Source organism: Antechinus flavipes, chromosome 5, assembly GCF_016432865.1.
Source record: "Antechinus flavipes isolate AdamAnt ecotype Samford, QLD, Australia chromosome 5, AdamAnt_v2, whole genome shotgun sequence".
NCBI classification, from domain to species: Eukaryota; Metazoa; Chordata; class Mammalia; order Dasyuromorphia; family Dasyuridae; genus Antechinus; species Antechinus flavipes.
Window position 1 is genome coordinate 194965921 of NC_067402.1, and position 25610 is coordinate 194991530.

At 36.2% G+C, this 25610-nt stretch overlaps 1 protein-coding gene across 1 annotated transcript in view; it reads left to right on the forward strand.

Annotated features, from left to right (window-relative positions):
• Positions 1 to 25610, forward strand: part of TSPAN11 (tetraspanin 11) — a 143915-nt gene that overhangs the window by 101998 nt on the left and 16307 nt on the right. Inside the window, exons 4-5 of the mRNA XM_052000511.1 lie at positions 13387 to 13461; positions 17727 to 17831. Of these exons, the coding sequence (XP_051856471.1) occupies positions 13387 to 13461; positions 17727 to 17831 (180 nt within the window). The remainder of the gene's footprint in view (positions 1 to 13386; positions 13462 to 17726; positions 17832 to 25610) is intronic.

Genomic DNA, 25610 nt, shown 5'->3' on the forward strand with positions numbered 1-25610 from the left:
TTAAGCCTCCAATCCCATGTTATACAAACTGCCTATATTGGGTACTATGTCGGGAAAGTCAAATAAATTACATGGCACTGGGAGAAGGTACTTGAAGAGCAGTATCTGGTCCACCATCAGGTTATCTGACATGTTCTCACCCATCTGTCATGTGTACCACCCAGTACTAGACATGTTCTGGAATAACAATTGAGTTCTCTCTAGTTCTCAGAAAGCTGGCTGCCTCTCTCACCTTAGTCCCATCCCTTTGCAGGTGGGAATTAATAAATGTTTATTGATTGATTCATCTCTGATGAAAGACAGGGAGCACCAAATCAAAGGTCATAAAAGCAGAAGCATAATTCACATGCTAGAGACAAACATTTTATTTGATTCCCAGATTCAGCCTTCCCAAAATTGGAAATACAGCTAGGGCTGAAATATGTCTTTGTCTTTTCTCATCTTAGTTACCTTAGGAAAGGGCTCAAGCAGATATTTGGCCAAAATGGCTGCCCAAACAGCACAAAGTAACTGCTGTATAAATGTTAGCTGTTATTATTATCCCTCAGTCTGGAGAGGAAAGTAAACCTTGAAGTTGGGTTCTCAGTCGTTTCATGGTTAGGAACTGAGTTAAAATGTTTCTTTTATTTGTGAAGATCAGTGCCCACAGTCAAATGCCTCTTTCATTTCTTTAAGAATGTGTAGTTCCTCAGTTTTGCCCTGCTCATGCTACTTGCTCAGGATCCAAAATACGGATCAGCTTCAGTCTGGCCTTATAACCTTCCTAGGTGTAAATAACAGGTTCTAGCCTTACATTCCTAAATCTCACATTCTAAGAGGCCAGGGGACTATCATTGATTTTTCAAGCACATATACATTCTCCTGTCTAGCTTCTTGCAGCCAAGGTAGCTATGAAATGGGAAGATGAGACTATTACAATTAGTAACACAGTAATGGCTTCTAATAAGTAACCTAGATATTCAGATGAGGCGAGAGAAATCTGGAATGGAAAAGGAAAGGATTATATAGAAGGTAGAATCTGAGTTGAGCTCTGAAGGAAAATTAAGGCCTTTTCAAAATAAGAATTTACTCAGTAGTAGCTGTACTTCAGAGAAAAATTAGGGCCAATGGCTTTAATTAAAGCATGAAGCCAGAAGATAGTTACATACCTGTCTCTAGGAAAGCAAAAAGTCTGCATGCATAGCAGCAGAATTTAAAACTTTCCAATCAAACTCTATAAGAAAACTGGAAGAAAAACTTTAAAAAGGATGAGGGGAAGGGAATTCCTGGTAAGGGATTTCCTTCCTCTTAAGTTAAACTTTATCTCCTCTGCCTAGGACCATCCTACAATTCAAGATGTTCTAAAAGTTTTCTGAGCTAGAATCACATGGTAAGGATTTAATAAGATTGAATCAATGAGGTAAATGGCAATTAATCAATCAATCTCTTATGACATAACAGCAATAATATATGGAAACACCTAAAATGGTACCCACTGCCTGGATGAGTACATTGCTCCAGGTCCTTCTAGGGACCTTCCAGGTTCACAAGAATGGCCTAGTAATTCCCCGAGGTCCCAAGAACTATGGCCTTCTTATTCATTGACTTTTGGAGGGATTTAACAGTTCACCAGATGTGGAACTCTATCCATTTAGCCTATCAATTAATTAATTGGAAAGGGCTCAAGCAGATATTTGGCCAAAATGGCTGCCCAAACAGAAAAAAGACAGCCCTAATAATCTCACATAAAAACCCTGAAGTTCATACCAGATAGAATAATATTCAAGAAATCCAGTGGAAAAACTTCAGTAAATGAATTCTTCCACTATAGAAATACACCCAAAAAATATCATCCAGAAGCCCAAGACAATAGGAAAGGAGGCCTGCTGACAAAGCCAGTGCCTGTACAGGATAGCTTCCCAGTGCTATCAGAGATGGGCCAAGGATATATGTGGCCTGAAAGGCTTTGTTTCTGGAGGCAACAAGAATAAAGAACTTATAAGAATCAGGATGATACTGTAGTACTCCAAAAGAGAAACCCAGGGACCCTGAGGTCCCTAACGCTCTATCCTGAGGTGCCAAATAGGGTCCTGAAGATCTAGCACTCAGAACCTCAAAGATTCAGTGGGACACCTTATCCCATAACCAACAATAAATTCCAAATGGATATGTGACCTTAACAATAAAGTTCATGTCATAAAAAAATTAGAAGGGAAATAGATCATATACTTATACTTGGGAAGAGATGTATTTTTAGCCAAACAAAGGATAGAGGCAATTACAAAAGGTCAAATTTTGATTGAAACTGAAAAGCTTCTATACAAACAGTTTAATGGGAAAGAAATCTTTATATCAAACTTCTCAGATATTCAATAAAAGATATTTCCATTTGTTTTCTGATGAATAGGACAGTGTTTTCTTCTAATCTTTAAAGTTATTTTGTTTTAAAAATCTATCTTTAATTATCCGAAATGTCCCAAATGGAGTAGCTGACAAATAGCATGTCATGTTTTCTTAAGTATTACATTAAAACTATTTTCATTTGGATAAAAGATATGGAGAAAGCTAACAGCTCCAATTCAAGAACTAAAGCTGGAGAAATAAATAAATTAAAAAAAAAAAAAAACACTGATCAGTGCTAAAAAAAAATTATGAATCTTAATGTCCTCCAAAAAAGTAAGTGAATAATACTTAACTGCAAGCAGTGACTCAAAGGAGAAAAATAGATTTTCTACAAGAATTACATCAACACCTAGAAAAAATGAAGCAAGAGATTAAAAAGTATGATGAAAGCCCTGCAGAAAAGAAATTAAAAGAGAATAATTAACTTAGAAGAGAAATGAGTAAACCTTAATGAAGAAAGACTTGGTGAAAATTGGAATAAAACAAACAAATCAATGACTCCATGAGACATTAAGAAAAATTAGAATGAGAGAGCAAAACTAAAAAATTGAAAAGAAGACTATGCATATATCAATTATATATTTTTAAAAAACTGACCTGGAAAAAAAAAGGTTAAAGAGAGATAATTTAAGACAATGGGGGAGTGGGGAGGCAGAAGGGGAGAGTCTAAAAATCATAAATAAACTGACCTGGAAAAAAAAAAGTTAAAGAGAGATAATTTAAGAATTACAGGACTCACTTCAGGGAGGTGGGGAGTCTAGAAATCCTTAATAATAAATGATATGTAGTTTTCTTCAATCTTTTGGTTTTGTTCTAATTTTTTAAATTATTTCAGATAAATGACATTTTGAGTTGAAAATACATAGACTCACAATTTGGTGTAAAAGTATATCAAATTCAACCAGAAAACAAGCAAGTATATGTCAGTGGGGAAAAGGGATATTTAAGAAGGATAATATCAGTAAGGTAAAATCACAAACAAAATAAACTTACTAATTCCAAAAGAGGAGGAAGAAAAGAAAGTGGGGAAAGAGAAGGGAAGCAAAGAACTAGAATCTGGGGAGGAATCTTAAATTGTCCTAAATAATTAAGGAACAAATTGTGGTTTATGAATAAAGTGGAATATTATTATACTATAAGAAATGGTGAAAGGGATTATTTCAGGGTATCCTATATTGTGTGAACTAAAACCTGTGAGGTGAACAGAACCAGAAAACAATTTTTTTCAAGAACAGGAACTGCTTTTTTACTTTTCTCTGTATCCCTATCAGGTAGCACAGTTCCTACCACATTTTAGGCCTATTAATTGACTAACTGCCAACAACATTGTAAAGAGAATTATCTTTAAACTACTTAAGAACTTTAATTAATGCAATGATAAACCATGTCTCCAGAGGACCTAAGACGAAAATTGTTTCCTCCTTCTCACAAAAAGATATTGGACATAAGGTGCTGAGATATGCATTTGTGGATATGGAAAGTCTGTGGATTCATTTGGCTTAAAGATGCTTATTTTTATGATATTTTTATTTTTCTCTCAGTTTTTAACTGGAAAGGGACAGTTGGAAGAGAGAAGAGAGTTAGCAATAGTAATGCCAAAAAGGGAGGAAATAAGGAGTGAGAGAAGAAGATACTGAGAGAAAGGGAAAGGGAGAAGTGGAATGGTATAAATTTTAAAAAGGAAAAGGACCTATAGGTACAAAAATATTTATAGCAGATCTCCCACTCCCACCCCCAAAACCCTCAAAGAAAATAAAGGAGAGAGGGAAAGAGGGGAGAGAAAGAGAGAGGGAGGGAAGGAGAAGGGGAGAGAGGAAAGGAGAGAGGGAGGGAGGGAAGGAGGGAGACAGACACAGAGAGTTTCCATCTGTAGCCAGAGCCAGACACAATCAGTTCCTTCTCTGGGAATTTTCAACATAAGTCCTTCAGAATACTTGTGGATCTTTTTACTGCTGAGAATAGCAAAGTCATTTACAGCTGGTCATCCCAGAGCATTGCTATTACTTTGTACATTTCACTTTGCTTGAGTTCGTGGAAGACTTTCCAGTTGTTGGGGTTTTTCTTTCTGAAAGCATCTTGCTCATCATTTCCAATAGACCATTTTTCAATTAATGAGCAAAACTTCAGTTTCTAATTTTTTTGCCCTGAGAAGAGAGCTGCTATAAATATTTTCATCCATATATGCCTTTTACCTTTTTTGAATTCCTTTTGGGATGATCAGCTGCAAATGACTTCTATTCTCAGCAGTACAGTAATCCACAACTATTCTGACAGACTTATAATGAAAAATTCTATTCATACTCAGAGAAGGAACTGATTGTATCTGAATACAGATTGAAACATTCTCATTCTCTCTCTCTCTATTTTTTTTGAGGATTTTAGGATGGTTTTTTGCGGGGAGATCTATATTTTCTTCCATACCATGACTTTTATGGAAATATTTTGCATAACTTCATATGTGCTTTCTTAATGGGGGCTGAGGGTGGGGATAAGGGAGAAAACCTAGAACTCACAAATTTTTTTTATTTTATTTTTTTATTATAGCTTTTTATTTACAAAACATATGCAAAATTTTTTCAACATTGACTCTTGCAAAACCTTCTGTTGCAACTTTTCCCCTTCTTCCCCCCATCCCCTCTCCTAGATGGTAGGTAGTCCAATACATGTTAAATATGTTAAAGTATATGTTAAATACAATATATGTATACATATCCATACAGCTATCTTGCTGCATGAGAAAAATCAGATCTAGAAAGAAAGTAAAAAAAAAAAAAAAACCTGCAAAGGAAAACAAAAATGCAAGCAAACAATAATAGAAGAAGTGGAAATGCTATGTTGTGGTCCACATTCATTTCCCATAGTTCTCTTTCTGGGTATAGCTTATTCTCTTTATTACTGAACAACTGGAACTGGTTTAAATATTCTCAATGTTGAAGAGAGCCACATTCATCAGAATTGATCATCATGTAGTATTGTTGTTGAAGTGTACAATGATCTCCTGGTTCTGCTCATTTCATTCAACATCAGTTCATGTAAGTCTCCCCAGGCCTTTCTGAAATCATCCTGCTGGTTGTTTCTTACAGAACAATAATATTCCATAATATTCATATATCATAACTTATTCAGCATTCTCCAACTGATGGGAATACACTCAGTTTCCAATTTCTTGCCACTACAAAAAGGGCTACTACAAACATTTTTGCACATGTGGGTCCCTTTCCCTCCTTTAAGTTGTCTGTGGGATATAAGCCCAGTAGAAACACTGCTAGGTTATAGTTTGATAACTTTTTGTGTATAGTTCCAAATTGCTCTCCAGAATGGTTGGATCTGTTCACAGTTCCACCAACAAAGTATCAGTGTCCCAGTTTTCCCACATCCCTTCCAATATTCATCATTATCTTTTCCTGTCATCTTAGCCAATCTGAGAAGTGATATCTCAATACATGTTATCAATAATGATTTGGAACACTTTTTCATATGGATAACCTTTGACCATTTATTGGTTGGAGAATGACTTGATTTCTTTTAAATTTGAGTAAATTCTGTATATATTTTGGAAACGAAGCCTTTATCAAAATTTTTGACTACAAAAATGTTTTCCCAGTTTATTGCTAGAACTCACAAATTTAGAAAAAAAAATAAATGTTAAAAAATTGTTTTGCGTGTTACTGGGGGGGGGGTATTAAATAAATAAATTTTAAGAAAAAAGGGGAGGAGCTACTTACTTTTTTTTGATACAGAGAATAGAAGAAATAGGAAGCTGATACAAGCAGGACAGTTTGAAAGTAACACATAGAATTGATTATATACTTTTTAAAAAAGGCTTTATATAGATTCTCCTTTCTTATGTCCCATGTAGATGGTCTTTCACATATATGTATATGTAATTTTTTTTTTCTTTTTGATTTGTGTGTTTAAGTTCAGAAGAGGAGAAAAAAGCCAGAGGGAAAAATCTAAAAGCTAAAGTCCTTAATTTGGTGCTTGAAAGAGCTATAAAGTTAGAGAATTATTTTCTATTAGAGGGCTATCTACGTAGCCTCATTTCAGATCATTTTGCCATAATTAGGGGATGCCATGTAGCTTAAATTTCTAACTATGTTAAGGCCTGAGGAAAATATGGCCAGACATCTGGGTTTGTGGTCAAGAAGAACTGAAATCAAATACAGACTTGAACATTTACTAGTTATGTGATTCTAAGCAAGTCACTTCACCTTTATTTGCCTTGGAGGCAAGTAGGTTGCTCAGTAGATTTGCTCAGTAGATAAGAACACTGGAGAAGAATCAGGAAAACCAGAGTTCAAATATGACCTCAGACACTAATTGTGTGACCTTGGGCAAAACATTTAAACTTTGTTTGCCTTAATTAACTGGAGAAGGAAATGCAAGAAAATTCCATGGGAATTGAAGTGCTATGCTCCACAGGGTCATAAGCAGTTGGACACACTGAACAACAATATTAGCATTTTATCCCCTCATTAGTCTATAAACTCTGTGAGGCAAAAAATTCTTATTTAAGCTTTGCATCTCCCCTAGCACAGTGTATGTAGTACAATGTTCTCTATGTAATAAATGGTTGTTGTTGGAATCAGATCATGGAGAGCTTTGAAAGCCAAGCTAAGCAATTTGGATTCTATCTTACAAATAATGGGGAGTTGTTGGAAAATTTTGAGAGGGGAATGATTTGATCAAAACTGGAGAATTATTATGTGATAATGATATGCACAATTTGAGATTCTAGAGACAAGAACCAGGTTAGGAAGCTAAAGCAGAAATCTAGCCCTCTTCAATATTTGTGAGAGCCCAGAATCTTTTAAAGGCATTTTGTGTTGAATTTGATAACATAATTTATTCCTATTGAAGCATATTTGACTATAAGCCTCAACCAGTCCTTCAGGACTCAACGATTGGGCATTAATTAGCTACAATGAACATTAGTTGACAACTCAAGTTAATGGTCTCCCTGAGGAGATCCTATGTGGAGGAATATCTATCTCCTGGAGTCCTGGAAGATATTTCATTACAAGGATAACATAGGCAGACCACCAGAGTTGGAGAGGAAACATTTCTCTTCCATTCTCCCAGCACTGAAATGTTGTTCTAGCAGTAACTCTGGGACTCCCATTCCACATCTCTCCTCGGCAGGAGCAGCCAAGCCTCTAAACCCCAAGTCTGGCTGCCTTGACCCTGCAACTATCTTCCAGGAAATAACACACCCAATTGTTACTTCTTAAACAGCTGGTTTTGTTTTCTCTGGCTATTTAGTTTTGGTTTTGTTTATTTTTTAATCATCAACCCTTGCTCTGCCTGTTTTTATAATCTCCTTGATGCTCAAGCAAAGTAGAGGCTTGGAGCTCCCCAGCTGCAAGATATCAAGGCTGAGTTTGGGCTCCTTCTACACTTTTTTTTAAGGTCATTCACATTGTTATGACCACATCATTTTGTATGAAAGCTGACCTTCTCACTCCTACCCTCCTACTCCTCTCTCCATCTGTAAGCCTCAGTTTTCAGCCTATGCCTTGGATGAAAGTTTGTGAATGAGGACAAGGACATGAGGAAGCACCTTGCCTTGAGGCAGAATCAGTCCAACTAGTGGAACTCAACAAATCCTCAGAGCACAAATATTCTGGGATTCTGTGTCTGAAAGACCCAAAGGGTCCACATCTTGGCTACTCGTGAAAATGCCTTAGGTACATCAGAAATGGGGATTTTTTTTTTAAATGCTGTAGCATTCACAGAGTGAGATCTGTAGAATTGCAGACCTAACCAGATGTTTCTGGGAGGGTTGCTATAACAAAAGTGCATGATGGCTGGAAGCCTTGTTTTTAAATCCATATCTACAAACAAAATATTTTCCACCAGTGAAATGAAAGGAAATTTATTAGTGCAGGATCAGTTTTAGTTCAGATAAATTTTCAGTGTTTCAGATTTGTTCTTCTTCACTAGTTTTTGAAAACAAATACTATCTTAGTAGGAATAGAGACTGGATTTCCCCATAATTAGCTTATATAGAAACTCAGAGTGGCTTACAATCAAATTCCCATTAAGATAATGATAACAAAGTTATAAAGATGAAAAGAACAGTGGAAATAAAAATGAACAAAAGAAATTTACCTAAATAAAAATGCTGAACAAATTTCACAGCTAATTTGTAATATGGGTAATTTTGTATAAGAGTCACTATAGTGGATAGAGAGCTGGTTTCAAGGTCAGGCTCACTTGAGTTCAAGTTTTTGTTATTGTTCATCATTCTTGAAGGTGAGCAATGACATCAGGAGGCAGAGCTATGAGCAAAGTCATCAGCCACATCTTTTCCTCCAGAGCCATCGGAGTCCCATGGCAAGACAAAGATCAGAATGAACAGCAATGGCTCCAAAATGGGAGACCTTGACCTTTTTAAGCTAAAGACTTTCCCAAGTCTCATTTTGTGTGAGGCAATGCCTGTTCAATTAAAGGCTAGGTAAAAATTGAGGCAAAAGATGACCCAGTTTGCCTTCACAAAAGGCAATCTAGAAAAGGAAAACCTTCAAAGGTTTCCTGATAGAACAGAAACAATTGCTACTTATGTTCATTTTGAGCCATCAAAACTGAAATAGTGAACAAAGGTTCAAATCCTGCTTCTAACATGTTGTTCAATTGTGTTCAACAACATTTTGTGACACTATTTGCAGTTTTTTTGGCCAAAATACTAATGTGGTTTGCCATTCCTTTTTCCAAGATCATTTTACAGATGAGGAAACTAAGGCAAACAGGGTAAAATGATTTGCTTGGGATCATAGTAAGTAAATGGTTGAAGTCACATTTGAACTCAAGAAGATGAGTCTTCCCCACTCCAGATCTGGCACTCTGTAAAATACGGTGCCCCTGCCCCAACCTGAGCATGATCTTGGGTAAATGACTCTCAATATATCTAGGAAACTCTTTAAGACTATTTAGTTGCAGAGATGAGTACTAGTTGAGGAAACTCTATGAAAGCTTCATTTACTGTTAAAAACAGTCTGATTAAAAACAATCTAATAATAACTCCTTGCATATTTACAAGTCTATACACACATATACACAGTTTTAGGAAAACTTGGTAAGATTTATGTGAATTGAAAAAAGTGAAATGAATAGAACCAGGGAAATAGTTTACAAAGTAGCAATAATATTGTAAAGATAATCAATTGTGAAAGAGAACCCTGATCAACACAGTAACTTACCAAAATTCTGAAGTACTCATCATAAAAAAAAAAAAAAATGCTATCTATCCAGGTAAAGAACTGATCCGACTAAGAGTGATTGAAGCACATTTTTTTCTTTTTCTTGGTTTGATTTTGGTTTGGGTTTTGGGGAGGAGGAAGCAGAGAACATGGCAAATGCAGAAATTTGTTTTGAGTGACTCAGATTTGTTCTTGTTCACTAATCTTTTGAAAACAAATACTAGGGGGCAGCTAGGTGGCACAGTGGATAGAGCACCAGCTCTGAAGTCAGGAGGACCTGAGTTCAAATGTGAACTCACTTAATACTGCCTAGCTGTGTGACCTTGGGCAAGTCACTTAACCCCAATTGCCTCAGCAAAAAAAGAAAAGAAAGAAAACAAAACAGTAGGAATCGAGACTGAATTGTTTCCCATAATCAGCTTATATAGAAATTCACAATCAAATTTTCATTAAGCTAATGATTAACAAAGTTATAAAGATGAAAAGAACAATGGAAATAAAAATGAACAAAAGAAATTTATCAAATAAAAAAATGGATACAGATTTCATAACTGATTTGTAACATGGGTAATTTTGTATGAGTCACTATTGTGGATAGAGAGTTGGTTCTATCAACTATTATGAATAAAACTTGAGTTCAAGTTTTTGTTAATGTTCATCATTCTTGAAGAAGACCATGACATCAGGAGGTTGATGTCAAAACTAATGAGTTTTTCATTTCTTGCTCTCTCAATGAGTAGGGGAGGGAATGTGAGAGTGATAATGAGGAAATTAAAATAAAATAAAATTGATTTTTTTTAAAAAATCAAAGAAATCTCATATTATAGGTGTAGTACTCTACTATAAGGCATTCTATATTTGGACAAATACAGTTAAATATATTTGTGGCTTAAACTAGTTCAATAGGTATTTTTAAAAAACAATAATTGATTTTGAATTCATAATAATGATAATGATAATTATTTCTATGTTCAATGAAAAACTCTTAGAGGCCAGTTATTCTGAATCATACTGAACATGATTCCATTCTGTAGCATATCCAGCGAGCAGTCATCCAGCCTTTTTTTGAAAACATCCAATGAGACCAAGGGTCTTAGCATCATTGAGCCAAGTCTGGCCATTCCGGACACCAGAATCAAACAATCAATAAATGTAAATTGATTGGGATGAAGAAAAGCTTGCCCACTAGATCCCTGAGGGTACTAATGATTCAGTACCACCCCACCCCACTATATAAACAATCACTTTTTAAACTTCTTTCAGAATCCTCCTCAGCCACTTCATCTGGGAATCCAGTGACTGGGAGTCTTTGGTCACACAGCCCTACGAAGTGATGTCTGTCATTAGTGGCACCCAGTTGCCCTTATCCTTGTTCTAGGAGTCAGACACTGATTTTTCTCCCAAAGTGTTTTGTCCATCAGAATTTGTTAGGTGGAAGAAGGAAGGAGCTAAAGAAGAGGAATATCCTTTGGCATTTTATTTTATTTTTTTTTTGAGAGATCCTCCCAACTTCTGACAACTCAGCTCAAGTCTGACAGCCTGTGTGATTCCTTAGAACATGCCTTTAAGGAGATGACATGTACTAATTTAGCTTGCCACTAAATCAAGATATAAACTGCTTTATTTTTTTAAATCTTTTCCACTACTCCTCCCCCCATTCCCTTCAACATCAGCTATAGCTGGTATTTTTCCCAGGAAGCAGCATGGGGCTGAGCCATTAACACACAATTCACAGATCAAAGAGAAATCAGGTTTGGGGTTGAAATCTAACTTTGGATTGAGGGTCAGTGGAAGGGGAAGGACTCTGAGGATATCCAGAGATTTCACCTTCTTCACGGCCAACATCCTACGTTTAATGAAGACACCCAGCTTCCTCCACAGATTCTAATGGCACATTATTCCTGCTTTGTAGGACTCACAGGTGCACTACCACCGTGAAGCCTGAAAATCAACAAGTTAATGAGGCAAAACATTCTAATCACTGTTGTTAGAGTACCATGTAGCCAACCCAGCAGATGTTAAATTATACCCACCTCCAGAGACTAGGTGGGAGCCAATTGCCAAAAGAGAGAAGAAATTGGAAGGGGGGAGGGAAAGTTGAGCTCTTCAGAACTTCTCTTGAAGTCAGTGGAACTAATCAATCGATCAACAAACATTTATACTAATTGCTTTTTTCTGTAGCTGGTACAAAGCTAGGTTCTGGGGGTATAAAGACAAAAAAGATATAGTCTTTGCCCTCAAGAAGCCTACATTCTATGTGTCGGTGGATACAATATTTCTTTTTTTAAGTGACTTCATATTTGTAATGGGTTTTGTAAACCTTGCTTTCTCAATGGGAGGGAATGGGAGAGAGAGATAAGTAAATAAAGCTATATTTCAAAAATAGAGAACACATTGATGTAGGAGGAAATTTACAACTAGAGAAATCAGGAAGACTTCTTTAAAGGGGTGATATTGAGATGAGTCTGGAAGACAGCTAATGGTTCTAAGAACTAGAGGTGAAAAGGGAAAACATTCAAGGTAGGGGGCAACCTGCACTGAGACATGAAAATGAAAAGGAAAATTGGGGAAGAACAAAGAGTTAGTTGCCTGAAATATAGAGTGTGGGAGTAGGAGTCATGTATAATCAGCTCGAAAAATCATCGAGAGTGAGGTTATGAAGTGCTTTAAATGCCAAGAAATTTTGTATTTTATCCTAAGGAAATGGAAAAAACTCTGAAGCATCTATAGGCAGGGTACTGACATAGTCAGACTGTGAATTACAAATATTAGTTTGTCAGCTATGATACAGATGGATTGGACTGGGTAGAAGTTGTTTGAAGAAATATCAGTTGGGGAACTGCTATGATACTCTGGGTGAGAGGTGACAAGGGTATGACCTAGGATGGTTATACTACAGATGTGCCAACAGGATTGTAGATATTCTGATGACAGAATCAATAAGCCCCTGCAACTGATTAAAAATAAAGAGTTAAGGAAACTCCTAGGTTGTGAAACTAGGTGGCTAAAATGATAATAGTGCCCATAACAAAAATAAGGAGGTCAGGAAGAGAGGCAAATTTATAGGAAAAGATAATAAATTCAGTTCAGAATATGTTGAATTTGAGATGCCTATGGGATATCCAATTCAAGAAATTCAAAAAGCCGGGCAGATTATGGTGCTAGAGTGCCATATTAGCAGACAGATTATAGCTCCATATGTAGATATGAGAGTCAGCTGCATAAAGATCACAATTGAATACACGGGATCTGTTGAGATCACTAAGAAAGAGATTGTCAAGCGAAGAGAGGAAAAGTTCCAGAGAACTTCAGATATAAACTGCTTTATTTTTTTTTAGAGAAAAACAGCTGGACAAGTAGACTCATCTTCCCGAATTCAAATCTGATCTCAGACAGAGCAAGTTACTTCACCCATTTGCCTAAATTTCCTCCTCTGTAAAATGAGATGGAGAAGGAAATGGCAAGACATTCCAATATCTTTGCAAAAATAAAAAACTGGGATCCTGAAGAGTCAGACATGACTGAACAATTCAACAACAATAACAACTTCCTGATTCCAAGTCAACTCCTAGCCAATTGTTGACTTGGAATCAGGAGAACTTGATCTCAAATATATGCCCCAACTTACATACAATATTCCCTTTCTACATAATAGCCCTTTCACTAGTGGAATCCATCTATTTCCTCTCTCTTTGAGATCAATGCTGATGGTGCAAGAAACCAGTGTAGTTTTATTAGTCTAGTTTCCATACACCGAAGCTTCTACAATCCAACCCAAATGATTGTATTCTTTCTTTGTTCCTAGTATTTTGGCCTGTTGCTTGTCATCTTCCTCATTGAGCTGGTGGCTGGAGTTCTTGCCCATCTTTACTACCAAAAGGTGAGTAGAATAGTTTTCTGCCTCCAGGATCTTCCTTCAAGGTCTCATCTTTATATATTCTATGAGTAGGAAGAGAGAGGGACTATAATGAGGCAATCCAAATAGAGAGGCAGAGAGATTGCCATATCCCCAAGTGTCCCTATACCTCTGACAAATTTCTCTACCAGCAGCTCATTCTTCTTGGTTGCTGCATTGCTTCATCCTCACAAAGATAATTCTTTCTTTTTTCATTTTTAATAGCATTTTTTCCAATTATAGATAAAGACAATTTTAACATTTTTACAAAATTTTGAGTTCCAAATTTTTCTCCTTCCCTCTTTCTCTCTCCTCCCCCTTCTTAAAACAGTATGTAATTTAGGTGAAATATATATATTAGTTTCCATATTTCCATATTAGTCATATTGTGGAAGAAGAAACAGACCAAAAAGAAAAAAACACATACAAAAAATGAAAATAGCGTACTTCAATGTGCATGCAGAGTTCTTTCTCTAGATGCGGATAGCATTTTCCATCATGAGTTCTTTGTGATTATTCCTAGCAAAGATTCTTTAAAAGAAATCAAAGTGTCTATGATGTTTTAAGCCTTGTGCTAAGAATACAAAGACAAACTAATGGGTTTGTATCCCAAAGACAACATGAAAGAGATGATGGGACTCATATGTACAAAAATGTTTCTAGTGCAAGGAATTGAAAATTGAGTGGATGCCCATCAACTGAGCAATGGCCAAATAAGTTATGGTATATGGAGATAGCGGATTATTATTGTTCTATAAGAAATGAAGAGAAGGTTGGTTTCAGAAAGGCCTGGAAAGGCTTATATGATCTGGTGCTAAGTGAAGTAAGCAGAATCAAGAGAACATTGACCATAGTAAAGACAAGATTATATGATGATCCACTATGATAGACCTGATTCTTCTCAACAATGCAGTGATTCAAGGAAATGCCAATGGACTTAGGATGGAAAAATGGCATCCACATCTAGAAAGAGAACTTTGGAGACTGAATGTGGATCAAAGAATAGCATTTTCACTTTTTTTGTTTGTTTTTTTCTTTCATGTTTTTTTTTCCCTTTTAGTCTGATTTTTCTTGCATAAAATGACAAATATATTTAAAAGAATTGCACATATTTAACCTATGTCAGAGAAATTGCTTTCTTGGGAAAGGGGGGAGGTAAGGAGGACAATTTGGAAAACAAAGTCTTACAAAAATGAATGTTGAAATCTATCTTTACATGTTTTAGAAAAAAATAAAATACTACTGAAATTTTTTTTTAAAATACAAAGACAAAAAAGCCATTCTTTCCTCAAGAAACTTGTATTATAGCTAGAGAAAGGACACATACAGGTACAAGTATATACAAAATACATAAATCAAATAAAAGCAAGATGTTATAAGGGGATTCCTCCCGACATCTGGGGGATCAGGAAAGACCTCATGTAGGAATGGGGCTTGAGCCAACCTTTGCAAGGACTAGGAATTCTAAGAGCCCAAGATGAGAGGAGAGTGCATTCCAGGAATGGGAGACACCCTGTTCAAAGACATGGAGATGGGGAGATAAAATGTCATATGTAAAAAGAGACAAGAAAGATAGTTTGGCAAGACTAGACAGCTCATGAGGGGCAGAAATGTGTAAAAACATCCAGAGAAATGGGCTGGAGCCAAGTTATGATGAACTTTAAATGCCAAAGAGAGGAGTTTGTATTTGATCCTAGAGTTAACTGGAAGGCCTAGAATTTATTGCACAGCAAGACCAGACTTGTATTTTAAGAAAATCATTTTGGCAGCCATAAAGAGAAGGATTGGAAAGGGGAGACACTGGATGGAGAGAGACCAAGCAATTAAAACCAATTGCATTAATTCAGGCAAGAGGAATGAAAGCCTGAATTTGCAGGGTGGCTATGTCAGACAAAAAGGCCAGAGCCTCAATCTGAGATAATTATGGAGAAGTTCTTCCCTAAAGCCAGAGGATGAGTTTATTTCCCTCTCAACCCTAGGTTCAATAATTTAGTCAATGATTTAAGAACCTAATTAATCAGTCAATATTTAATGAGTACCATCTATGTGTAAGGAACTATGGCTGATGATACAGAGAATTGAAAGAAAAATATCAAGTTCCTTGTCCTCTAAAAGTTTATGATTAAAGTCTCTCACAGAAAGAGAGCTCAGAGCCTATATCTGAACAGAAATGCGCTCTACCATGTGCCTGTTACAATGTCATCTACTTCCACTTAAGATACCCATTCAATTTAGAAAGAGATACCTAAAACTGAAGATTACAGAAATCTAGGCAATGTGGTATAATGGAAATAACCCTGAATTTAGTGATAGGAGAATCTAGTATGAATCTCAGATTTGCCACTTATCATGTCATTTTGAACAGGTCACCCCTTTCCAAAGATATTTATACATGATTTCTAAGGGTTTCCCAGCTCTAAAAATCCATCTATAAGATGAGCAATGAGTATTATAGGAAATTAGATATGGGAGAGAGCCATGATGATTTGGGTAGTTAGGAATCCCTTCAAGGAAAAAGAAATTTCAAACCAAGTCTTGATAGACAGCTAAGAGACAGCTAGATGATGCAATGAATAGAGCACTGGCCCTGAATTCAAATACATCCTCAGACATTTAACACTTCCTAACTATGTGACTCTGGACAAGTCACTTAACCCCAATTGTTTCAGCAAAAAAAAAAAAAAAAAAAAAAAAAGTGGTAGATTTAGATAAGTGAGGATTAATCACAGGCAAAGATGCAAAGGTTTGCAAGAATAATACATTTTTAAGAGTCAATGACTCTACCATCTTGGTTGTAGAAGAAATTTTCTGTAAATGACAGGAGATGACTGTTGTTGCTCTTGTTCTTGTTGTCTGTCCCTTGTTTCAAAGAGTACCAATGACATGAATGTCTTGACTTGAGTGTAAATTACAGTTAAATGAGGCAGAATTGTGCAGAGTCACTCAGCTTTCTCTCTTCTCCAGAGTCATCTGAGTCTAGTGGCAAGATCAAGGTCAAGACATTTGCCAATGGCCCAGGATGAAATGGATCACCTTGGCCTTTCTAAATCAAAGGTTTCTGAGGTGTCAGTGTCAATAAGTAAGAATTAAAAATTGGCCCAATTTATCACCCCAAAGATATCTATATGGGAGGAGAAACCTCAAAGTTTTTGGCCAGAACTGCTATTTACAATTTTTGTAAGGCATTCAAATGTAAACAATGAGCCAAAGGCTTGAGCTGGTCATTATTGATCATTCCATGAAAGCCAGAATGATTTGTATTTAAAGATATAGTCAAATAGGTCCCTTTAAAACACAATGGGCTGTATTTTCATAGCTATATTTCAAGGCATCAAAAATGAAAACAGAGAAGGAGGAGGAGAAGGAGAAGGAAGAAAAGAAGTAGGAAGAGGAAGAGGAGGGGAAATAGTAGCCTTTCCCAGTTGCTTTTTGAATAAGAGGTTGGGTTCCCAGAGAGCGGCTCATATTTTGCAGATAACATGGTAAACATGGTTAATAAACAAAATCTTCTCCTAATACTCAGGTTCACTCCTTCCCCCAAATACACACAGTACCCATTGAAAGAGAAGGTTTAAACTCTGACCATAATAATAATGAACCACAGAGTAAGAAATATGTATGGCAAGGCTTAGTTCATATTACCTGCTCTGGAAATACTCCCCACATGCAGAATCTTTGTTGTCATTCATTCTTTGTGCTCTACAAGACCAATAGTATCTTAGGCACTTCTGCTTCAGTTGGATTTCAGTGAGACAGAGTTGGACAAAGTCATGAGCCTCACTCTCTCTTTCAGAATAGGTAGGCTGGGGCCAAATGGAGATCACTGAAAGTTAGGTTAAGGAGTTGGGACCTGACTCTGTAAGAAATTGGGTCACATCCATAGGGAAACTAAGGCAAAGGGCTACATTCTGACCAGCACCAAGGAACACCATCTTTGCTAATCAACTCATAGTAAGTTCATTACCATGAACTTAAGCAGAGGATGGATGGATGTAGATTTGGACATGAAGGTTCTTAAAAGCAAGTCGTGTCTAAATTATACTTTCTCATTCTGATCTCTCTCTCTCTCTCTCTCTCTCTCTCTCTCTCTCTCTCTCTCTCTCTCTCTCCCTCCCTCCTCCCTCCTTCCCCCCTCTCATTCTTCCTCTTTTCTTCCCTCCTTCTCTCCCTCCCTCCATTCCTCTCTCCTTCCCTTTTTCCTTCCCTTTTTCTTTTCCCTCCCTCTCTCCCTACCCCCTTTCTCCCCCCAGCTAAGTGACGAGCTAAAACAACATCTGAACCAGACTCTGTCTGAGAACTATGGCCAACCCAGAGCAAAGGAGATCACATACTCAGTGGACCAACTTCAGCAGGATGTAAGATGCCTCTCCCTTTCTTACCTCCCAAATCCTATTCCCTGTATTAATTCAGTCTCTAAATCCATTCTACATCCTTCACCTCCCAGGCTCCCCTGTATAAAGGAAGCTAACTATACCTAAGAGAATTGCATATTCAGGCAAGTATTTTTTTTCTGGGAAATCACATCTTTTTTTCCTTCATTTGTGGCTGTCTTGTAGCAAAGTGCTCACCTATAATAAATGTACCCATCTTAGTTTGGGGAACACACTTTACAGGTAGGAAAAAAAAAAACATGTATGACTCAAACCACAGACAGAATTTACTGTTTGTTGTATAATAATGAGATAGTTATTTGAGGAACATATTATTAGCATCTCCAAAAGAGTAAGTGGATGACTATTTATGAACAATGAAAAGCAAACAGACAAAAAGCAGGAGAAAAACAGAAATCCTGGAAAATGAAGTGGGAGAGTAGAAAGAGCAGGAAGAAGTATAATCCTCAATGATGAATATCTATAAATCCCCTTCTAAATGCAAGCTGTGCTCAGCTTCTGTTTGCTTTGGATCATTGGCAGGAAGTGACTAATGGTCAATTAAATACCCATGAACAGCTCAGCAAAAGATCGCCATAAATAAATAAAGCCTTCCTTAGAAGATCAGACAGTTTATAGCAACAGTTCACTACCAGAGAGACCTACAAGAGCTTCCAACAAGATTAATAGGGACCTGAGAACTCAGACTCTTGCTTCCTGCAAGTATGAAGCATAAAGAGAATTTGCTGTGGCCAAATAGCTGTTATATATGTACCAAGGGCAGGTTGGCATTCCTTTTAAAAGAGAAATTGAAAGTGTTATCAGAGGACAGAACCAACTTACAGTTGGGATTGTGTAGGGGAAGGAGCCATAGATGGGCTGAATCTGTTACCTTCTTTGCATTTCCAAGAGACAGAAAAAAGCCAGAGATTGTGTCAGAAAATGAAGCCTATGCCAGCCAACTCATTCAGAACTATAGCAGCAGCAGCATTCGGACCATTGAAGATATAGAATCAAACAGGGTATATCTACTCCATCTAAAAGCAAAAATGGGGGTAGTACCTTGCCCTGACACAAAACCTCAGTCCAGAAGCTGAAGCAGGAGGGATAAGTAATTTTTTAATTTAATTTTTAATACACATTTCTTTATCAATCATGTTAGGAGAGAAAAACCAGAACAAAAGGGAAAAACCATGGGAGAGGGAAAAAAAGGAAAAAAGAAGTGAACATAGCATGTGTTGATTTATATTTGATCTCCATAGTTCTTTTTCTGGATGCACATGGCGTGGGATAAGTGAGCTGAAGGTAACTCCAAATACAATGAGGAAGTACAATAGAATAAGAAACATCCAAGCAGTAAAATGCAGAAGAAATCACTCCATGATAAGTATAAGCAGGGCCTCAAAGGGAAAATGGTCTGGCCACAAGGACTCCAAAGGTGTTTGAAAAAAATTAAAGCAAGAGAGAAAAAAATGTAATTAGAGCTCTGTGTGGGAAAAAAGAAATAGCTTAAAACAAAATGTAGAAAAGCTTAGGCGTGGATTTTCCTCAACGAAAAATGAAATATAACGACTATAACCCAATGACTTCATGGGACAGCAAGACACATTAGGAAAAAAGTCAAAAGACTAAAATAAAAAATCAGAGATCAACTATCAAAAAACATCTGACCTGGAAAGTAGGTCAAATAAAGACAATTTATAAATTATTGTATTCTCTTAAAATCTTGACAAAAAATACTTTAAAATTTTGAAGAAATCATAAAAGAAAACATAGATCTATTATAACCAGAAGACAAAGAGAAAAATAGAAAAAATTCACTTATCACTTCCCTAAAAATTCAAATGGAAAACATTATAAATATTATTGCTAAAATCCAGAACTTTCAAGTCAAGAACAATACCACAAGCAATCAGATGGAAAGAGTTCAATTACCAATTGTAACTACTTTAAAGAAGAAAAAAATTTGGAATATATTTCAAAAGGAAAAGACTTTTAAAAATAACAATAACTTACTCTTTTAAAACCTTAAAATAATCCTACAAAGGAGAAATGGATCTTTACTAGAATAAAGGCTATTCAATCATTCTAGATGAAAGAGACGAGTTTTTGGAATATAAACTCAGAATACAAGAAAAACCAAGAAAGATAAACACTTTCGAGCAATTAGAAGTGTTTACATTAAATTCACCAAGGAAAAAAGTGGGAAGAATGAGAAAGAAGAAAAGAGGTTAAGAAGAAGGAAGGAATCAGGGAAGGAATAGTCACAAGCAAAACAAACCAGCTTTAGGGGGTGGATCATCAAGAGATAATTAAAAGGAGAAAAAGTTAAAAAAAAAAAAACAATTAATTATCTGAACTGGGTGAAGAGGAAAGAACACAGGAATGGGATCATATTGCTTTGGTTATAGATCATTATCAATAATTAAAACCTTGAGAATTGCTGAGGTCACCACTTTAGAAAGCATACAGAGAAAAGAAAAAGGGTCCAAGACAGAGCTTTGATGTATATCCCCAGTGGCTATGACATGGATGGACATCTGGCAAAGGAGGATTCAGACAGAAAAGGGAAGAACTAAGAGATCAGTGTTACAAAAGTCTAGTATGAAGAGTATGAAGCAGGAGAAGATGGTCAGCAATGACCAATGTTGCAGTTAAGTTGCAAAGAATAGAGGCTGAGGGGAAGAAAAACCTAATGATACTGTTGATTTGGAGACAACTTGAAAGAATTCAAGGAAATTCTCTTTTAGTCACTTGACTTTATGAGTACCAAAGAAAGTGGGCTAAACTCAGAGGAAAGTCTAACTGAGGTCTAGCTGAGAGCTTTGAAGGATTTCTGGAGAGTAGCCTAGCTGGCTGACAGTCCAGTTAGGGAATGGGATGTTGGTCTATGTCTACTTTTAAGAGCAGGGTATATTGTGAGGTTAAAGGAATAGTCAGCAAATGTGGGGCCAGAGTGCATAAAAATAGCTTGTTGACAGGGACATTTCCTTGCACCCTGGAATATTGTTGCAAGAGTGTGTCACAAGATCCAAGTTAGTTCACAAAGTGTCTCTGAGTTAGGGGTCCCTGGATAGGCATCTCAGGAGTCCATCAGATGGAGCAATTAAAAATAATTGGAAACTTTGGAGAAATATGTTTCAAATGAATAATAAGGTTTGGAAACCAGATTCAAGAGATTTTAGAAGAAAGGAAATAGAAGTAATAACTAGGAGTTTTTTGTTTGTTTTTTTTTGTAGGAGTTAGTCTGAAAAGGGAAAAAAGAGAATGATAGTGTGATAGCCAGAATGGTATGATTTAGTGAGGAATTTTCGGTTTTGTTATTGCTTTTTTGTTTTGTTTTATTTTTTAGAATGAGAAAACATGGTGGGGTAAGCCTCAGGGCCAGTGTATGTATAAAACACAAGAAGAAATTAAAAATTAGAGAGGATCAGTGAAAGTGGAACAATCATCTGGAAAAAGTGGGAGAGAATAAGATCAAGGTTATATGTAGAGGAGGTGCCCTTGGCAAAAACAAAGACCATTTCTTTATCAGGAATGGCAATGAAGGAGGAAATAGTGAGAGATAATGCAGGAGGATATTAGACAGGGATAAGAAATTGGAGACAAATGGCCGAGATTTTATCAGTGATACCTCAGCTAAGATGGCAAAAAAAAAAAAAAAGAGATTGCTGTGGAAAGCTTGAGAAGAAAACAAAAGTTTTAGAACTTGAGAAGAAAACAAAAGTTAAAAAAACATCTAATTTGTTAGGTGGGAAGCTATTTGAGGATAAAAAGATTGTCTTATTGTAGTCATGGCCCAGTTGAAATTAGAAAACAGAAATTTTTATAAATCCATGGAGCTGTCAGGGGCAGAGAGAAAAGTGTGCAATGATGGCAGCAATTCCAGGATGAGGGAGACTGGGGCATCTCTAGGTAACCTGATAGAAGAAGGTAAGACCTTCTGCTTTCCTGTATATTACCAGGTGTTAACTTTGATCCTCCCAAAACCTATAAAATCCTACAAGTATCTAGAAATTATCAAATGTCCAAATGAAGCTATCCGAAAGTATCTAGAAAATGTTATGAAAATGTTCTGTTTTCTTGGACAGGAAAATATAGGCCTTGGGACCTCCCATTACACTGTCCTCTATTTGAAAAATCTGCTATCTTCAACAAATAAGTGAAGTCCATTCTGAACACATCATGCATATTCCCATTTTGCATTGTCCTCTGGAATCTCTAGAAAGCCTGTAATCATTGTATTTTCAACTGTTTCCCCATTGCCCTACAGGAAAGAGTCTCAGAACAGTCAACAGGTACTTGAACATTCTCAAAAACAAAGTTATGCAGATTCAACAAGCAAGGAACTTCTTACATAGTTTATCAAAGATTATTGTTTTCTCTCTATTTAATAGTGCTTAATTCGCCCTTCCAAAAAGAAGCACAGAAGGAAAGAAGGAAAGAAGGAAGAAAGGAAAGAAGGAAGGGAGGGAGAGAGGGAGGGAGGGAGGGAAGAAGGGAGGAAGAAGGAAGGGAGGGAAAGAGGGAGGGAGGGAGGGAAGAAGGGAGGAAGGATGGAAGGGAGAGAGAGAGGGAAGGAGGGAGGAAGGAAGGAAGGAAGGAAGGAAGGAAGGAAGGAAGGAAGGAAGGAAGGGAGGGAGGAAGGGAGGAAGGGAGGAAGGGAGAAATGGAGGGAGGGAGAGAAAGAGGGAGGGAGAGAGGGGAGAGGGAGAGAGGGAAGATGGAAGGAGTGGGGAAGTCAGAGGTAGGGAAGAAGGGAAGTAAGAAGAGCCTTTCCCATATCCTGGAAGTCATTCTACTAAGCATCCTCCAAAGGAAGAGGCTGCAGCAGCCAAGCAAGATGATGGGTTCTATGCATGCACCATGCCTCCAGCACAATTACAAGAGTTTTGTTTTGTTTTTCAATCATGGTGGGAAACTGGGAAGGAAAGAGAAGGGATTGTAATGAGGTTGCCAAATTGATGTGATGAATTGTAGGCACCAATCAAAACTTATTTTCAAACACAATTAATATATGGAGTGGTTGTTGTTGGGTTTTTTTGGTTTGACCATATTTAATCATTTACAAGAGAAAGATTTGGGGGAGCCATGTATTTAAGGGGGAATTTAGCATTAGTGATACCAAACAAGAAAAAAAAGAACATTGGTGAAACAGTCAAAACAATACATAGAACAACACTAATGATACCAATAAACATGAGTATTGTTATTATATTTATAATTATTCTATATTATAATGATTTTTATTATTATAGTTAATATTTATAGAAAATTATCCCATTTGATCCTCATGATAACGCTGAATGGTGGGTGCTATCATTATTCTCATTTTACTAAGAAAAGCATAAGTTTAGAACTGGTTGTAGACAAGGAGGGAAGGTAGTAGCATTGTATTAAATTTGATGAATACTTTTTGCAACCTAAGCTATATTGCATCAAGATTCAGTTCTTTAAACAGTCCTCTTTTTCTGCTCATTGTTAATGGAAATGCTGATTTTTATCAATTCCATAATAAAACAAAAAATAATTTAAAAACAAGTAAAAAAAGAGTGAGATGACATTGATATCATGGATCTAATTCTGACCAATAAGGAGAAATGCTTATAGGCATTTTCTTGCTCCTACATGGGTTCCAATATAGAGCTTTGTAATTGGAGTCAGAGAGACCTGTGTTCAAAGTCGCTCTCAGACATTTATTAGCTGTACTAGATAAGTCCCTTAACCTAAGTCGACCTCAGTTTCCTTATCTTTAAAATAAGAATGGTAATAAACACCTACCTCCCAGAGTTGTTATGAGAATAAAATGAAATTATATTTGTAAATCACTTTGTAAACTTTAAAGTACTTTGTAAATATTAATTATCATTATTGTTATCTTCTTAATTATTGTTATCATCTTAATGCTTGATGAAGAAGGAAATAAATTGACCACTTCATTTTAGAATTCGCAATAAAAGAAGAAAAGCCAGGTGGGGCATGACATGAACCCTAGATCCTATAAAGGAAGTTATACTAAAGACACAAAATGGAATCCTATAGAAATAATTCTATAATTGAGGGAATAAAAAGGGAAATTATCTAATGAGATTTTTGTGGAAATTCATCAATCAATTTAAATTTTTTTAAAGATTTGTATAAAAGAAGGAAACAAGACAAAGTAATATATCGTATAGTCCTCAAAGAAAAATGAAGACCAAAACTTAGAATTAGCTAAAGCTAGGACACACAGTAAGAATTTTTTTTAATGATTTATTTAATTTATCTTGGAGAAAAAAGAGAATGATGAAAAAGGAGAGGATTATATCTCAGTGTATAAATTAATAATTATAACAACAACAACAATAATAGTATTCATGTAACTCTTTAAGGTTTGAAAATCACTATACATGTTTTCTTATTACATCTTATTTGCTCATCACAACAATTATTATCTCAATTTTATGGAAGAGGAAACTCAGGACAGAAAAGATACCAAAAGTATCTGATGAAGAATTTTAAAATCAGATTTTTCTGAATCCAAATCCAGTATCCTTACCTACTATAATTAACTATCTAGCTGCCTGTGTTAATACTAACAGATGTTGGAGGGAGGATAGAACTATTTAACTCTTACTTTGTTTCCATTTTCTCTGTCAAAAAGAATTATCTTTGAAATGAGAAAAGAAAGAACAAAAATGGCAGATAGAAAACACAAATACAAAAAAAGACACTATGGGATGCTAAAACAGGAAGGAGACAAGCATTCAGCACTTACTGTGTACCAAGCACTGTGCTAAGCTTCATGGTATACTGGTCTCAAAGACAAGAAGGCATGAGTTTCAAATTCCATTCTGACACATTCTGGTGACGTGGGTAAGAACTTGACTTACTTGACATCTTGGGTGAATCACTTGAGTTCTCAATGTCCCAAGTCTTTAAGACTAGAAATTTCAGAGAAGATGCTTACTTGAGCTTCCTCACTTGGAGCTCCTTATACCAAAGAAATCATATGTCTGCTCCAAAAATGTAATTATTTTTGTTTGTTTTTCATTTTCAAAGAAGATCAATGATATCATGGGTGGTCTTAACTTATTTGTGAAACGGATTTAAGTGAGACAGAGCTATGCAAAGTCATCAACCTCATTCTCTCTTTCTGAGTCAACAAAGCCACAAACATGACAAAGTCAAGATGATTGGCAATGACCTGGGATATAGTGCATGCTCTTGGTATCTTCAATGACTGATCAAGTTCTAAATGCTATACAGCAACTTTCAAAAAAATTGAGAGATTATCTGGCTGCCCTCAATGAGTACAATTCAAAAGGTTTTTTACAGAATCAGCAGATGCAATTGCTGAGACAGTGTTAATGATCTTTAAAGGACCATAGAGGGTAGATACAATGCCATAGAACTAGAGGAGGGAAAATATTGTTCCAATTTTTTTTCATCTGAACCTGCTTCCATTGTGTAACACCATATTATAATAATTAGCTCATTTTATGCCTAGGGGCAATATAATGGCCCCTAAGATCCACATGCTTCCCTTCTCTGAAGCTTTAAGGAGTTCATTTTAAAATAAAAGTTAGCAATTCAATTACAATCTCTCCAAGCCTCCAGTGAGGAAAATTCCCAACATCTAGGCAGAGATTGTGCTCTCTGCATAAATTTACATTTATACCTATATCTATTTAACCCTGATCTCTTTATAATTGAGGCAAAATTCAGGTTACTGAAGATATTCTGGTAACAAAACAACAAATTATATTATGGTTTCTGAGGATA